The sequence below is a fragment of the Gouania willdenowi genome, chromosome 6 (genome assembly GCF_900634775.1).
Source record: "Gouania willdenowi chromosome 6, fGouWil2.1, whole genome shotgun sequence".
NCBI classification, from domain to species: domain Eukaryota; kingdom Metazoa; phylum Chordata; class Actinopteri; order Blenniiformes; family Gobiesocidae; genus Gouania; species Gouania willdenowi.
Genome location: NC_041049.1, coordinates 64,558,595 through 64,576,475, shown reverse-complemented (window position 1 = coordinate 64,576,475; position 17,881 = coordinate 64,558,595). Strand labels below are relative to the sequence as shown.

At 40.0% G+C, this 17,881-nt stretch overlaps 1 protein-coding gene across 11 annotated transcripts in view; it reads left to right on the top strand.

Moving 5' to 3' along the window:
- cadps2 (Ca++-dependent secretion activator 2) overlaps positions 1-17,881 on the top strand; it is a 230,459-nt gene that overhangs the window by 98,467 nt on the left and 114,111 nt on the right. For all 11 annotated transcript variants that reach the window (XM_028449449.1, XM_028449448.1, XM_028449438.1 and 8 more), the window contains exons 6-8: positions 965-1,086; positions 12,734-12,845; positions 13,244-13,383. In XM_028449449.1, the coding sequence (XP_028305250.1) occupies positions 965-1,086; positions 12,734-12,845; positions 13,244-13,383 (374 nt within the window). The remainder of the gene's footprint in view (positions 1-964; positions 1,087-12,733; positions 12,846-13,243; positions 13,384-17,881) is intronic.

Here is a 17,881-nt window from a genome sequence, read left to right as displayed (position 1 = left end):
TTGTTTTTATCTTTGTTCCAGCCTTACTTTAAAGCCAAAAGTTATTTGTTGAATTGGTGATCAATGTAGTTAGAGAGTTACGCTTGGTATAGGTTCTAGACAAATTAATACTGAGAGACACTGTATAGACAAGAAATAAAATTTCATTCAAAAGACTGATCCCAAGACGTGCTTTTCAAATTTAAATGAGGCATTGAGACCCGCAGTAATATTGGGACTGTTATGGAGTTTTAATCGGGCAGAAAAAAGAAAGATCTGACCCGGCCTGAACCTGAGAGAACATGATCCGAATGTAGCCGATGTCTCTTTAAGCCTGAACACGTTTTAACTCGACCATATTCACATCCGTATGCATGCATGTAGAATGATCCGTTAAGAGGTATAAACATGATGAAGCACTGTTTATATTTAGAGTGTAATTACACGGAGGATGCTCACAGGCATCATTGGGGGCAGCTAAGTGACTACAGGGCTCCTCAAGTTCCTAAGGTGAAGACGGGAGCATCCAACCAAATTGTGCCTGTGTTAAATAGACGGTGCAGCGGATGTATGTTAAAAACAGAGTTAAAACAACACGTGCACACCTGGAAGTCCCTTTTGTGTCCAAGTGTACAACAATTATTATGACAGTACCGATTAATAAAGGAAAATACAACAGAAAATCCCCCCATGCTGCTAAAACCGCACCATAGGGGGCGACATCACTTAGTAGGGGAGCAAAATTACAACGCTGGGGGCTCTTACGCTCAACAGCAGTTGAGAATTTGTGGACACGGCTAAGCCATCAGACAGCTCTACAGAAAGACCAGGGTGTGACAGCAGAGAGACTGTGAAAACCTTCATGATTGCAACCCTTTAGGACAAACTTTGAGTCTTTAGAAACTGTCAGAAAGTGACTTTAATTTTTTTCAAAGTATATCCTTTATTATTTAAAGAAGAAATAAATGTTTACGGCTCTTTGCAGATCGTAATAGTGGAAGTCCAGGGGCTGAAGTCGATGGCTCCAAACCGCATTGTTTACTGCACCATGGAGGTTGACGGAGGACAGAAGCTGCAGACGGACCAGGCCGAGGCTTCCAGACCACAGTGAGTCCGTCCTTATACGATGTGTTTGTCACTTTATTCTGAAGTTTGTTGTTCAAGATTTTTGTGTTACATGCATCTCACAGTATCTCAGAGAATTAACATTGCCTCTTGTTCTAGTTGTTCCTGTTCCAAAAAAGATGTTGTTCAGAACTGTGTAGTACCGACCGTGACTAAACTGGAACAGTCACTGATCATCTCTGTGAACCAGACGTTCAAAAACGAGCTTCAGAAAGTGTGTGAAAGTGATGCACTCACAGCTTTAGTGCCACTAGTAACACTAAAGCTGTGAGTCCTGGTATGCAGGACGATGTCCAAGTGGGGAAAATTGCATTGGACCGATGACTGCAGAAGTCATACATCTATTATATATTTGTTTGTATTCCTTATGCCTAAAATATGGTCGTTGCTTGAAGAAAAAGTAAATACCGGTAATAAAATGAAGTTTCTGGACCAGGGAACAGTCCAGAAATTGGCATAAATCAATTTTGTATTCAAATAAAAATGAGGGTTTTTTAAAGCCTTACCTTCCAAGGTCAAAATTGTCCAACATGATGCACCACCATTTTCTTCAAGCCAGTAGCACAATCAATGTACAGTTTAAAAACAATACAAGGAATTTATCTTGGTAGATGGTGCGAAGATCAAAAAACAGAAACACGACAATAATTATCATAATAATAATAAATATAAATGGTTATGGATATATATATGCACATATACAAGTGCTGCAGGTAATTTTGACCAACTTAAACCACTGGATACTAAAAAATTTAATTAAATAAACAATAAATAGTAATAAATTGAAATTAACAAGCAACATTAACTAAGTAGCAAAATATATAAAACACATTAACCTACAAAACAAAAATTAATAAAACAATTTGTGCTGATTAACAACAAAGTAGATCCTCACACAGGAAGTTTGTCATGTCAAAACGTACATAAGCAAAAAATAAACGGTCTTTGTTGCTGTCAGATAATTCTTTGAATTTGTGGCAAAACATTTGTCTTTGAGTTTATCTACCAGCTGTGCTTGATCATTTATACTGTACGTCTGGCGACAGTGTCATTGGACAGAGGGATTGTTTTAATTTTAGCAGCACTTGCTTCATTCAGCATGATGCTAACAGTGCTCGCTGATTAACTGACGTAGCATTCACAAAGCGTGATGATTGTTGGCAATATTTGGCACGTTTTCGCTGAAAAACTCAAACGTCTTATCAGCATGATTGTGGTGTAATGTCCTTAAGTGACACCTTCATTTATTTGTCTTCATGCTGTTCGCTGCCAACATTTTTAGACACGATAAACACAGCGGACTTCACTGTCACACTGAAACCAAGCGCTACATACTCTTTGTCATAATTCCTCGTCTTAGCCATCTCCTTCGTTTGTCTCAGTCTCTCTCTGCCTTTCTTTTCATCCTTGTTAAATATTTTTTCATGGTGTATCTTGGGGGTTTGTTTACTGCACTTCGTATCTCCTACTCTGTGCTGTGTTTGCGCATGCTTGGTGCAAAAACCATAGCACTTCTTCTTCTTCTAATGGTTTCCAGCAGGCTGTACACTAAAAGAAGCGTAATGCTGCCCTCTTTTGTTCAATAGAATCACTCCACTGTAGATTCTCAAATAAAGGTTGGTAGAGAGAAGATGGCTCATGACTGCCTTATCTATTAAACGCAAATTTGCTCTAGGCAAAAATATTGATTTAATTGAAAACACTGTAAGCCTCAGGGTTGAAAGTTCTTTAAATAACATTCCTCTTTCAGCAGAGTAATGGACACAGTACAGTAAAACATGTGAAATAGTCTCAAGCTGACCGCACTGACATAGCTCATCCAGATGCTTGCCCATTTTTATTTAAATATGCAGCAAGCCCACAATGCCGCAGTCAACCATAGTGCTATTACTCTATGGTCTCTAATAGAGCACATACTCACACACACGAGAGCGCCACTGCCGCCTACTGTAGTGGATGTGCAATTACACTTTAGTACAGCAAAAAAAATGCATGTCACCCTGGTGATACAATGTCTCTATGGATGGGAGTGTGTGGCCAGTGATGTTGGATGATTTGTTGATTATACTTTGGATGCAGAGATTGTTGTGTCTGTATTTTAACTTAAAAATAACTTTACAAGTATCTGTACTTTACCTGATGGAGTGTATTTGTGCTCTTGCCACCTCTGGGACAGGATCGAACATGGAGACGTAGGAGATGAGCTGAAGGCCTCAAAGTTAAAGATGCTGGCTCATCACTACTCGGGATTGGGTTAAATGCAAGGAACCAATTTCATGTGTGTACCTCACATTAGAGTTTCTCTTTCTCATGTCCCTACTTTAAAGTCCTTACTTCAGAGCAGTTGCCAAAAAAGGTCATTAATCTCTGATTTGGACGGTAGGTTTAAAGAAACTCCCTGTGGCATTTCCGAGTGTCGGTTAAAGGGCTGAACATCCCCAGTGGCATTTGTTGCTGGCTGTGTCCCCTCGGACAGCAGGGGTCCGGTGCCGTAATGAGGCTGCCCTTTCACATGATCCGGCTGCTCGTGGAGGTTTTTGCTTTCTTTCCATCCACCTCACTCATCGTTCAGAACCAATTAAAGCAGGTCACCGTCACCCGATGACCTCAGCGCTCCACAGAGCCTCTATTAGCTATCGGCTCTTTTCTTTTTTAATTTTCATCTCCTACTGTTCAGGCAACATAGTTAACTAACTGTAATTACTCACACACAATGATTAGCTCTAATAGCTCTGCTAGCCTGTGCAGTGATGACCTTTTTATTCACCACACTCCAATTACTGAAGGAATGTCAGATGTCAGTCTTTCTTTTTTAAGATAACACAACTGCCTCTGAGGGCCTATACTATACTATGAAGCTGGATTTCTTCTTATTGCGCTAACTTCTGGGATTTAATCGGTGTGTGCTATACTACGAAGCTGGCTCAAGTCTTACTGGGCGAGATTGCCATGGTAACTTGGGCTGAACACCAAACCTGATCCTGACCAATCAGTTCTCTTAGACACTGACCTGTTCAATAAAAGGAGGATCATTCTGTGAACATGTCTCTGTGTGGATCTGATGTGACACAGGTGGTAGAGGGGTCATCCTCTGATCAAGAGGTTGTGGGTTCGATCCTGGTCTATACCGGTCTATGTGTTGAAGTTTCCTTGGGAAAGACACTGAACCCCAAGTTGCTCCCAGTGGTTGACTAGCGCCTTGCATGGCAGTTCTTTCCCATTGGTGTGTGAATGTGAGTGTGAATGAGTGGATATGTAAAGCACTTTGTGACCTGTCTGTAAAAGGTACTACAGTATATAAATAAACATTACCTAATTACTTACTTTACAATAGTCAGCTGATGAAGCCTGCATGGGTTAATTAGTAATTAATTAATTATTTCATGTAGTCTACGGTGACACTGAGAGCCTCAGTCCTGTAAGATAATATAAAATATAAATAATGTCCACCTGTAGGCTGAGCTGTATGAACGCAGCATCAGAGACACAGACAAGGTAAAAGTGAAAGTGAAACTCATCAAAGTGTCTGTTTATTATGGATTTTAATTCTAAATATTTTTTAGGAATTATTCCTCAATTGTGACATAAATTGCTCTCCAGTTCCTCTGTGATTGTGATTGGTCTAGCGCTGTAAGGCAAGGCAAGGCAAATTTATTTGTATAGCGCATTTCATACAAAAGGCAACTCAATATGCTTTACATGATAAAACAATCAACAGCTTAAAATCAATAAGAACATTTGAAATCATCAGTAAAATCAATTAAAATCATCAACAAACACATGACATCAACAACATGACCAAAAATCTCTCTCTCAATCACGCAGTAGAGAAAAAAAGTTCCTTTAACTTTGATTTAAAAATGTTCACATTTGATGCTGACTTCAGCTCTGCTGCAGTTTGTTCCACTTCTTTGCATCATAACAACTAAAAACAGCATCACCATGTTTACTATGCGCTCTGGGCTCCACTATCTGATCTGTGTCCATAGATCTGAGAGACCTGCTGGGTTCATACCTGACTAACATCTCACTGATGTATTCTGGACCAAACCCATTCACAGATTTATACACCAGCAGCAGAACTTTAAAGTCTATTCTGAGACTGACTGGGAGCCAGTGTAAAGACTTTAAAACTGGAGTAATGTGTTCTGACCTCTTTGTTCTGGTTAAGACCCGAGCTGCAGCGTTCTGAACCAGCTGTAGATGTTTGATGCTCTTTTGGGGGATTCCTGTCAGAAGACCATTACAATAGTCCAGTCTGCTGGAGATAAAAGCATGGACCAGTTTCTCCTGATCTTTCTGAGCCATTAAACCTTTCACTCTGGAGATGTTTTTTAGGTGGTAGAAGCTGTTTTTGTGATAGATTTGATCTGACTGCTGAATGTAAGATCTGAGTCAATCAGAACACCAAGGTTTTTGACTTGGTCTTTAGCTTTTAAAGATCGAGACTCAAGATACTTGCTGATAGCAGTCCTCTTTTCCTTGTTACCAAAGACGATCACCTCCATCATGTCATGGTTTAGCTGAAGGAAGTTTTCACTCATCCAGCAGTTTACTTTTTCTAAGCAGTCACACAACACCTCTATGTAATTTTCACCTCTGTAACGAGATCGCACGTCGCTTAACTAGCGTGTTGTAATCGAGATTCGTAGTCCAGCTTCATTATCTAGCTTCATAGTATAGGCCTTGAATTGCTATTAGAAACTAAATTCTGATGGTTCGATTTCCTTGTTAAGTGGGTACTTTCAGAAGATAAATCAGCTCGTAAAAGGAAAGCATTGTTGGGCCTGAACTACTAATTAGATTCACTTTCTGGCATATTGCTGAACTTATATTGTACATGTTCCTATCCCATCAATATTTTTGCAGAGATGAGCAGCTTTTATCACAGTGGGTGGGAATCAGAGAGCCACACTATCAACACATTCATGTTGGTATTTAGAAGAAAGAACAAAGGTCTTTGTCTTTTTTAGTTGTCGTTTGTGTATTTTTGGAGTCGTTTTGTGTTTTATTTCTGTCATTTAGGTTTTTTTTGTGTCTTTATGTGTTTTTGGACTTATTTTGTGTATCCTACTTTTGTTGTCAATTTTTCTTTTTTTTTCATTTCGTGTTTTTAAATCAAATTGTGTAATTGATTTTGTGGGCCACACAAAATTAGAGCTGAATGTGGCTTGTGGGTCTCCAATTGTCCATTTTTGGTGTAAAGCGTTCCTCGCGTAATAATAAACTAATCCTTTAATGAAAATGATGAACAGAAAATGCAACGACGATGCTCTTGTCTTAACATCTACACTGGGTTTATTTAAAGCTCCCCTCATCAAAAGTTCTTCACAAAGTTTGTAAATTTGCATATGTCAGCCTGCACAACCTCCCACACCTGTCAGTGTCTGTTTACAGAGATGGTGACATAGATTGCTAATTAAGAAAATGACTACAATGAAGATCTAAAATAAGGAAAAAAATCCCATTTTAGAAGTGTTGGCTGATTTAAAGCCGTCTTTCAATCAAAATGAATGGCGCAGGATAAGAGTACACTCACCCACGGATATAGTTATTTGTCTTTATCCCTTATGAGAATAGAATAAATAAAAGGTTATAAGAATAAAATAAACTGCTATCATGAGCTGTGGTTTGTGTTTTTGAGATGTAATTAAGTCCAAACCGTTGTTGTTCTGGGAATGAGACACAGGTACCCATCATTCTGCAGCTTCTTGAGAATTTATAGGATGAGGAATCTCTTCATGCCATTTTGCAAACTGGAGGCCCCCAAACAGCATCTTGCTTAGGGCCCCCACAAAGCTAGATTTTGCCCTGATTTCAGGAAACACAATAGTGTTTTATATAGCACTTTTTTGGACACTCAAAGTTGCTTTACAGAATTAAGGTATTATTCTTTCACTCCACACTTAGTGGTGGTAAGCTACTATTGTTGCCACAGCTGCCCTGGGGCAGACTGATGAAAGCGAGGCTGCCATAATGCGCCATAGTGCGCCATCGGCCCCTCCGACCACCACCAACACTCACTCACACACTACATTCATACTAGGCAATGTGGGTGAAGGACCTTGCCCAAGGACACAATGACACCCCACTGGGATGACTGCCACCCCACTGTAGCACCTGGAATTCTCAGTGGTCTCCCATTCAACTACTAACCAGGCCCAGACCTGCTTAGCTTCTGAGATCCAACGGGGTCGGGCAATGACAGGCTGGTGGCAAAGGGATTAAATGGAGCCACACTAGAAACAAGATATTGCCTCGTTTCATTTCCGTATAGGATTTTGAATTACATGTAAAAGTCAGATTATTCATAAGGAAGTTTGGATAGCTGAATGAGCATACACAAAGTATATTTTATGGAAATATTTAGTTATTTTTTTGTTACAGGTTGATGGTAATAAATCCAACTGAGGCACTAAACCAAAACACTTCCATGTTTCTGTTTAGGGTCTATGCTGCAATATCTTCAGTGGAATTACAAGTTTTTGGGGTCCTTCACCAGATGTATACATTAGTTTGAGGATATTCTTTTATGAGGAAAAATGTGAGCATGAGAGTTTAGCCAAAGCAGCTATAGATGGGACAGCTGTGGTTCAGGGGACAGTCATGAAAAAAGTTTTATGGGTTGTAATGTAGAATTATATGCACATTATAATTCTAAGCCTATAGATGCCAATATACTGTAGATACTTATATGTGTATATTTATCCCTCCCTGCATGCTCAAAGCTCTGTTTCTCTAGTGTTATGTTTGTCTCAAACAAGTTCACAAAACATGTCTTGTTCTCACAGTCGATTCTCTCTGTGTCAGACAATCTCATAACAAAGTTCTTGCAGGCGTACTGACTCGGAAAGCCTTCACCTCTGTTATGTAATTAGCCAATAGCAGCCTTTCTGATCAGTTTTTCCTTTTTTATTTTATAATAAATCAGTGTTTATTATAGTGTTTTACTGTGTAATTGACACTTTTCCTTTTCCACGAGCGACCTCTTCATTTGTACCTTTTTGTTCATGCCAGACCTCTGGAATAAACTCCACAAAATATATTTTGGTCAAGTTTTGACTTGCTCTCAGATTTCCAGTTTGGACAGTTGATTGTAGGCAGTGCTTAAGCAGAAACTGAAGTCATTCAGTCTGCAGTGGGTTTTTCTTGGCTGACTTTGTAGGTTTACAGGATGATTTTTCTCCGGCAGCTAGTCTATGGTGAAACATGCCAAGGGTACTTCCGGTCTGAGTGAACGCTGGTGCGACTTGCTGCCACTGCGCTCCGGTAAATTAGGGCTGTTTTATTACTTTTTAGGTTTACTGACTCTGCATCTGCAGTTTTTATGGATGCATTCCTAACTACTACGCACGCTCGAACATCCCAAACGTGTGTGTTTGGAAGTGTGTTATGCCTCCTCCAGCCTACCTGCTCTGCTTGTCAGCTGACGGTGAGTCAGCTGTCACTCCCAGCCTCATCCAGACTGCCTGGCCCTGTCAGTCTTCCTCTTCTGGATTGGTCTCCATTGAGGGCTGGCGGTATGTCAATCTGGTCCATCTGCATCTGGCTCATTCTGTCGCCCGTTCATATACTCGTGGCGGGTCTGTTCCAGTACTCCGCAGCTGAATTCCTCCATCTGCACCATCACCTGTCTGCTCCTCCGCCGGCTTTGCTGTATCTTTAACCGGACATCGCATTTCTCCTTCCTCGGAGATACATCCACCGTGGGTCCCGCCAGAACTTCCGTACGGATGCCTCAACTGACATCCAGTCCATCTGGTCCAGCTCTCGACGTCCTCCTCCCCATACCGGTCGGACGGTAGATCGCTCTGTGTTAGCTAGCCTCCCTCTCTCAGCTTGCGCTGCCGCCGCCCGCAGCTCCATCATCATCATTGGTTTGTCAAAAATTCGCTCTCTCACCAGTAAAAGACAACTCATCCACAAACTCATCACTGACCATAAGATTGGCTTTTTCTGTTTAACTGAGACATGGCAACAAGGAAACGACTTCTCCCAGCTCATTGAATCCACTCCACCTGGGTTTGTTTACACCTGCAAACCACGTGACTCCGGCTGGTGCGGAGGTCTTGCAATGATTCACCGCGAGAATATCAAAGTCTTCACCTCATTTGAATCCACAGTATGTGAACTTTCTTAACCTATTCCCACCATCATTGCAGCTATTTACTGCCCCCCTAAATGCAACAGCGATTTTTAAAATGCTGCCTTCCTCCTCATTTATTTTCCCTTTCATCAAAAATAATAGTGCTTGGAGATTTTTACATTTACATGGACAACATTAATCACCCTGTTACCAGATATTTTACATCCTATTTAGATAGTTTTGGTCTTCACACATCATATTAACATTTCCACCCACTCAAAAGGTCACATTCTTGATTTAATCTGCTGCTCTGGTGTGACCCCTCTTGATTGTAAAGCTGATGAACTCCCCATAACTGATCATTTTCTACTCATTCAATGCAGCTCTCACCCTTACTTCCACTAAGCTCCCCCGTCTCATATCATTCCGCAACATTAAAAATATAAATCTTAACACCCTCACCTCCAGTATTGACCGCCACCTGGACATAAATACATTTTCCACCCCTGATGAACTGGTTATGCATTACGACACTACTCTCCATTCCATTCTCAACTCCCTGGCTCTGTTAAAGTTCATGTTTGTTACATTCTTCACTCCTGCCCCCTGGTTCACACACAATCTCTGGCTCATGACAGCCAGAGGTCGCCAACTCAAGCGCCTCCATAAAAAAAACCCACCTCACTATTCACGAGACATGTACAATACCCACATTCTCCAGTACAAAGACTCCATTGCTCAAGCTAAATCTGAATATTATTCCAGTTTTCTCTCCTCAATAAACTCACCTGCCCCCTGACTCACTGCCACCTCAATTCTACTCCACCACATCCTGTGAATCTCTAATGTAATTTCTCGCCTCAAAAATCCAGAACATTTATCACCACCTCAGTCAGAACTCTCCTCTTCCCATCTCACCAGAATCCTTCCCAATTACTCATTCTTTTTCCACCTTCCAACTCCCCACTCCTTCTGAAATCTCAGACTTCATCCATCAGTCCAAACAATCCTCTTGTCAGTTGGACCCTCTCCCCACATGCCTGGTCATAGCCCCCCTCCCCTCTTTGATTCCCATCATATCAGCCATCATCCACTCCTCGTTCGTCACTGGAACTATTCCCTGACCCTTCAAAACGGCTGCAATAACTCCAATCCTGAAAAAACCCGGTGCTGATCCTTCCAATCTCAAGAACTTCCGCCCCATCTCAAATCTCCCCTTCATCCTTAAAATTCTCAAAGAAACAGTCACCTGCCAACTTCACTCTCACTTATCCCACAATAACCTTTATGAACAGTTCCGCCCCCTCCATAGCACTGAAACAGCACTCATAAAAATAACCAACGACCTCCTCACGGCAGCTGATTCTGGACTCCTCACCATCCTCATCATCCTCAACCTGAGTTCAGCATTTGACACCATCTCTCACACCACCCTTTTGAACAGATTAGCTTCCATCGGCATTACCAACACCCCCCTTAACTGGTTTAAATCCTATCTCTCCGGCCGCTCTCAGTTCATCCAGCTCAAATCCTTTAAATCAAACCCCTCCCTGTCACTACAGGTGTGCCCCAGGGCTGAGTCCTGGGGCCCCTTCTCTTCATTATTTACCTCCTCCCCCTAGGCAATATCTTTCGTAAATTTGGTATTCGTTTTCACTGTTACGCGGATGACACCCAGCTTTATGTCACCAGTAAACCATCTTCTACCCCTCCTCTTCCTCCATTCATCTTTCCACTCCACCAGCCCGCCTTACCACCGGCTCTGGAACTCACTACCTCTGGATCTCAGGAACATGGACTCATTCTCACAATTCAAAGCTGGACTCAAAACCCACTTACTTAAAACAGCGTTTCCACCTGACCACCCCTGCTCTGTTTCTGTGTTTTAGCTTCACTTCTACAGTTTTTTTTTATATTGTTTTAGCTTAAATTTTATTGTGGTTTTATACTCTGCTGGTGTGGTTTTATTATGTACTGTTAAGTGACATTGGGTGACCTGAAAGGTGCTGATGTTCAAATAAAATGTATTATTATTATTATTATTATTATTATTATTATTATTAAGCAACTACATGACGTTGTCTGTTAATAATCATTATCAGGCTGGTGAGTTCTCAATTTAAAACCATGTTTTACTCTTGTCTGTTTTAAAGGTCAGACAAAATGCATAAGTCTGACGACATCGCGTAGTCTATACTGTACTGCATTAGGACTTCTTCACTGTAATGATGATCTGTGCAATGTTACTGTGGAAACTACAGTGCTTGATTTTTACTTTTCTTTCCTCAGCAAGTGACTTTTTACCACACACACACATGCACACACACATTTCAAGATGTGTTTTTGAATTTCAGCAGCACAGCTCCTGGCTTGGTTAATGGCTCCACCACCATCCTGAGTAGACGGCATCACTCCATTAAAGTCTCAGCAGCTCATTGAATAGTGTGACTAAAACCAAAGTACTTATAACACCGAAGCTCGTGAAAAATTTCAAGTGTGACCTTTGGTGGCAAATGACCTTCGCACTCCCTGACATTTGAGTAAAATTGATTTGGAGCTTCTGCTTTAAAGTGACAAACACTCCCAGGATAATACAATTTATTTTAATGTGAAGATGTAAAGACTTTGGCTAACAAAGGAAACTTGACAGATCCTCTCTGGAGACTCAAAAGTCCCAGAGCCTTGAGTTAAATTAAAAGTTCCATTCTGATGTAATGTGGTTACCTGATGGTTCGAAGGTTTGACAATCAGTGGTAACAAAGTCAATGCAGTGTGTAATATTGTGTAGAGTTGCTGGCCTAATGAACCATTAGGGTTTTATAATTTGTACTGAATAGGGACACAGAGATCTCCCTTGTTACAGTTTTTTGCAAATTAAAAGCAATATTTCTAAATGTCGACAAAGTATAATTGCACTTTGAACGTGTTTCCATTGAAAGTTGTTTTGGGCACAAGCCTCGTAATGCTTGTGAAATCTCATCCTGCCGGACTTTGCGGCAGGAAGATGAACGCTTTAAACTTCCTTATAACACTCTGTATCCGTATGTTGTCTGTCTAATGTGGCAGTAACATTTTTTAAGTCTAATGTTATGCAATGTCGTGGTCTCTTCTTCTGTCGACACGTACCGCACCACGTTTTGTCGGAGAGAAGTGCTCATTTGCGACACATTTTAATATCGAAACGTCTGAAATTCCTCGTCATGAAAGCGAAATAACTTTTTAATATGTGAGCTTTTTTTTTTTTAACTCAGGGGTTTCCATTACCAGTTTTTATTGCGCTATTAAGATTTTGCGCATTTCCAAGGGTAATGGAAACCCAGCCTCTACTAACATTGTTCTCTTAGTCCGCTGTTAAGTGCACCAAGAATATAAAGTCGGCAACCTCAAGATGAAGAACAAATGTTGTCTTAGTTTGTATTTATTTGTTCTGGATGAATCACAGTAGTTCAGCATTTCTGTCGCACACAGTAAACAGAATACAGACACTTTAGAATCCAAATGTTTCAAACGCACGGTTGTGTTGATGAGCCTGATGTGTTGCAGGTGGGGGACACAAGGGGACTTCACAACAACTCACCCTCTACCTTCAGTTAAAGTGAAGCTGTTCACTGAGAGCACCGCAGTCCTGGCTTTGGAGGACAAGGAGTTGGGGAGGGTGAGTGCTACTGCTGTTGATAGATAAACACACAATTGAGTAGCCATGGTTACAGCATCACTATACATTCCTAAGTAAGGTGTCCAAGAAGAATGGTCACAGTTTTTACCTTTTTTTCAATTAAGGTTACATTTCTTACCCATTTTGTTAAAATGCTGTTGTGATATGGGGGGTGTTCATTCGTCAAAGGGAAGACATTTCAGATCTCACACTCTATCCTACCCTCACTCGTGAAGACGATTTCGAGGTACTTGAACCTCTCCCATGATCTGGAGTTAGCAATCCACCCTCAGACTTGAACGGGGTACACACAGAGATGAGAGAGGAAGAAAGAAATGTGATTAGAGAGAGTGCAGGTGTGAGCATGAATGAAGTAATGTTTTGCTTGTTTCTCTCAGGTGGTTCTGAATCCAACCACAAATGGACCGAAACAGGCCGAGTTCCACCGAATGGTCGTCCCAAAGAGCAGCCAGGATACGGACCTGAAAATCAAACTGGCCGTCCGCATGGACAAACCTCCAAACATGAAACACAGTGGGTGAGTCTGCTAACCAGAGCTGGCTTTGCGTCATTCGGTGCCCCACCTTCCCAAATACAAATAAAAATAATAATTCTATATACCAGTGACGTGCCATGAGCACTAGGGTTGGGTAGGCAGGGTGTTGCAAATGGAGAAGTGTTAACAAAATCTACATCGTAAAACACTATTAAAAAAACAATTATTTAATATAGCCTCCACACTCTCCCAACAAGATATATCTCATGACACGCAGTGGATCCGTTGTTTGTGTTGTCCTGAGGGAACAACAACAACAATGTTGAAAAATCCTAAAGCAATCCAAAACAGTGCAATCGAAAGTTAAAATAAAATACAAAAGTTTCAGTACAAGGAAATTTTAACTTTCCTGTTTGGTTTTACTACTCAGTAACAAAAATCTTTAAACCAAAGAACACAATGTGAAAACACAATAGAATTATATAGAATAGAACAAGAATTAAAATAGATATAAATATGCATTGATATTTAATTAAGAGAAAACATGTACAGTGATTGTAAAGGGTGTTTTTCACATTCATTATACCTTTATAAATTATTATTGATATTATTATTATTATTTTTTTATTTCTTTTTGGTGAGCGGTTTGGCACCCCTGCAGCAGATGGCGCTCCCTAGGCAGCCGCCTGGGTTGCCTGGCAGGAAGGCCGGCCATGCTGCTAACTTAGTAAGTCAGATGGTCTGTACTGGGTTGTTTGGGCTGAGGCTTATATCAGTTGTCACTGTGCAAAAGTCAGAGTCTACTGAGTAACACACACCTCATTCAGTCATCTTGGTGAATCAGACCAGAAAACCATGGGTTCAGTAAGTGTCCATGAGGCAGTCGGTGGTGTGCACAAAAACATGTTCATAAACATTGTGAGAGGAGTGAAGGAAGCCATAGAAAGACCCACACATGCATGAGTCAGCGCTTTTAGCTCAGTAAAAGCCTCACCTCCACAGGGGATGTTCATTTTAATGGCTTCATTGAAACCAGTTTGCTCAGCACCAAAGTGGGTGGACATTGAAAGTTTCCGCTCTCAGACATGGTACATGTTGTCAGTTCACCTGAAGTAAATTATACAGTCAACGGATGATTAGGTGAGGAGTTTTTATGCAAAGATTTAGTAAAACAAAGTCTGTGAAGTGTTCACCCTGAGCACATGTTTAATTAATTGAGTGCCATTCACGTCTATAGACATGAATTGTGTTTTTCGGCTGGGGTTGCTAGGAAACAGTGTGACGAAGCTCTCTGGTGAATATCTAACATGTACAATGATGTAGTGATCAACTAATGACATGTAGGTGGCAGCAGAGCACCTTTGGATGAGAGATCACCCGTGATGAGCAGAGCTCAGAGGGAGAGGAAAGGAGTTTACAAGACAGAAGATGGCGCGACGTGAGTTGATGCTGAATTTCCCAGCAGCTCACAGTAGTGCATACTCGACCAGAGCATGTGTGGAACCTAAGTGGACTATTGAGAGTGTCGCGATTGTGAGAGAAAACGATTAAAAAAACGGGGCAAGACACTCGGCATGTCTGGGATGAGGAGGAAGTTGCGTGTGTGGGAACTAACAGGGGGAGAGACTTGGAGGAACGCCAAAATACAGTAAGAAATCCATTCAACTCTGACATAGATAGCAAAATAATAACAATGTTGCCATCAAAAGCATGGTTTCAGCGTTGTTTTTGTAGTTTCATAGAAGGAAACCAATGTGGAGGTGTCACTAAAGCAAAAAAAAGTTTTCTTCAAAGTCACTAATAGATTTTTTCAGAAAAAGCCGTTTTTTCAGCTTTTTGTCACAAACTGGCATTTTGTGTGAAACATGCCTCTATTCAACTGCTGCTTACAGAAGAACGAAACAATCTAGAAACAAAATTATTTTTTCTGATGAAATTAGAGACTTGAATCTTTCAGAATCTGGTGTCAGAATTCGTATTTTCATAGTACAAAAAATGTAGTCAGAATGCTCTAAAACGGCTGGCACTGAATGAGTTAAGAACAAAAGTTCTAATCTGAGTAAATGTGGCAAGAAAAGAGTGAAAAGTGACTATAATGGGCCAAAAGCAGTCAAGAGTGGCCAAAAAATGGGCAAATAAAGAGGAACCAGGTGGTATGTAATGGCAAAGGGTTGCTTCAATGAGCAAAATGTGGCAAAAAAAATGTAAAAAAGAGCAAAATTGTGGAACACAACTATAACATCACATTTCACTCTTACCTTAAAACAGTCGACTCTTTCCAACCCTGACTCCCTCTCCCTTGTTCCCTTCCGCCTCACCTAGGTGTAACACTGCCCTCTTTTTTATATCCTCCCTTTAATAAAACGTTTCTTACCCTTCCTTAGGGAGGGCTGGTGATGGTCACAATTATGCAATAAAATAAATTCATTTTTTTAATTGCAAACAACAAAACATGCATTGCTGTTTTTAAAAGTTTGCACTTCAGGCAAAAAAAAATAAAAATGTGGCAAGAAAAGAGTGAATAGTGACTATAATGGGCCAAAAGCAGTCAAGAGTGGCCAAATGTGACAAACAAAAATAAAAAAGAGGCACAATGTAGGGGAGAAGCAAATGTGATATTTATTGGGAAAAAGTTAGCTTATTTGTATGAAAAGTGGTCAAAAAAAGTTAAAGAAAGAACAAAAATTTGATAAAAATGTCAAAGAACTTGCAGAAATGGACAAAAAATAGGAAAAAATGGATATTTATTGGCAAAAAGTAGCTAAAGTCTGAAAAAAGTGTCAGAATGTTTGGAAAATGGGAAAACATGGGATGAAGGAAGATGCAAAATGGAACTTGGTAAAAAGGGGTTAAATGTTTCCCCATTTTAGGGTTTTCTGGGGGAATAAAAATGTAAATTAAGACATGAAGAACCACGTGTTAAGCATCACTGACTCAATAACAGCTTTTACGTAGTGTCCACTGGCTGCTCTAGACAGAAAATGCAGAAAAGGGCTGATTGTTTTTTTTTTTTGTCTCAGTCCAGTCCTACATACAGTGATAGACTTTCTGTCCTATCGGCACCACCTGCTGGTAGAAATCTGCTGAAGGACATGTTCCTCACACACCTGGATGGATTTTGAGTCATCCAGATGTTATCATTAAAAATGGTGCTTCCTCACCATAAGAAGACCCTGATTTCTACGAGCTCAGACCTTTTTGTGTGGAGTTTGCAGGTTTTCCCCAAAGAAAAGCAAAACAGACAAAAGATTGGAAAACCTCCTGTTTGACCCCAGTTTGAAAACATTTGTTTCAAATGGAAAGTACACAGATCTTTAGTGAACAATAATAAAAGGAAAAAAACACACCTGCAGGCACTCAAACATTGTTGCAGGTCTCAATGTCAGACAGTAGATGGCAGCAAAGTCTTTATTTAATTTAAAACCAGTTTCTTAGTTCTCCCTTTAGTGTGTGTTGATTTATATTTATATAACTGCTTTATAGTTTGTCTGTTTTAAATGTTATTGAGCTCAACAGACAAACAATTGATTAAAAACTTACAAAAACAACTCAAAAATCACCTAATACAGACACAACCAATAACAGATTAAAAGTTGACCAAAAACAGGGCAAACATGGACTATGACCAGACAACAGACCAGTTCTTTAAAAAGCTTAGTCTGAATGCAAACAAGTGACACGTTTATATTAATTTAATCAAACTTGTAACAACACATTGAGTTTATTAAAATGTAATAAATGTTTTACAAAATTTTTTTTTACAAAAATCATAGTAATCATACTGCTGTAATCATACTGCACCACACTAATAATAAATAACCTAAACACAATGTTTAAGTGTATTTTTTATGCATCTTATGATCAATTATTAAAAATTGTGGTGCTGTTCTGGGTTGTTTTGTATCAGACTTTGATTAATCTAAAGTTCACCCAAACCCTAAAGAAACTGTGACCGCATGGTCAATTTCTGTTCATCTAATGCTGCTGATGGATTGAATTAGATGAGTTAATGTTGGATCAGACACAGACTAATGTCTGGCCCCCAAAACAGATGCACAAAATAGCACCATAGACATACAAAATGAGAAGAATACACATTAAATGATGAGAAATACATGTCATCAAAACGTTCAGAAAGTTCATGAGATTTCTTCTTGTACTTTCATACTTTTTCACTTTTAAACTTTTGATTTTTTGTGAAATTGCATTGACTTTTCAGCTCCCATCCTATTTTTAGAGTGGACAGCTGGTTAAGTTAGTGGAGCTGCTCCAGTTTTTACCCTTTTTCAAACTTTTTCAAACTTTCAACCTTCTTGCTAATGTTAAGCTATTGCTAGGTTAATTCTATTTCTTGGCGAATGCTAAGTTAGTGTTAATGCTTGGTTACTGCTAATGCTAAGTTTGTGTTAATGCTAGGTTAGTGCTAATGCTAAGTTAGTCTTAATGCTTGGTTACTGCTAATGCTAAGTTTCTGTTAATGCTAGGTTAGTGCTAATGCTAACATTAGGCTAATGCTAAATCTTGCTAATGTTTTGCTAAC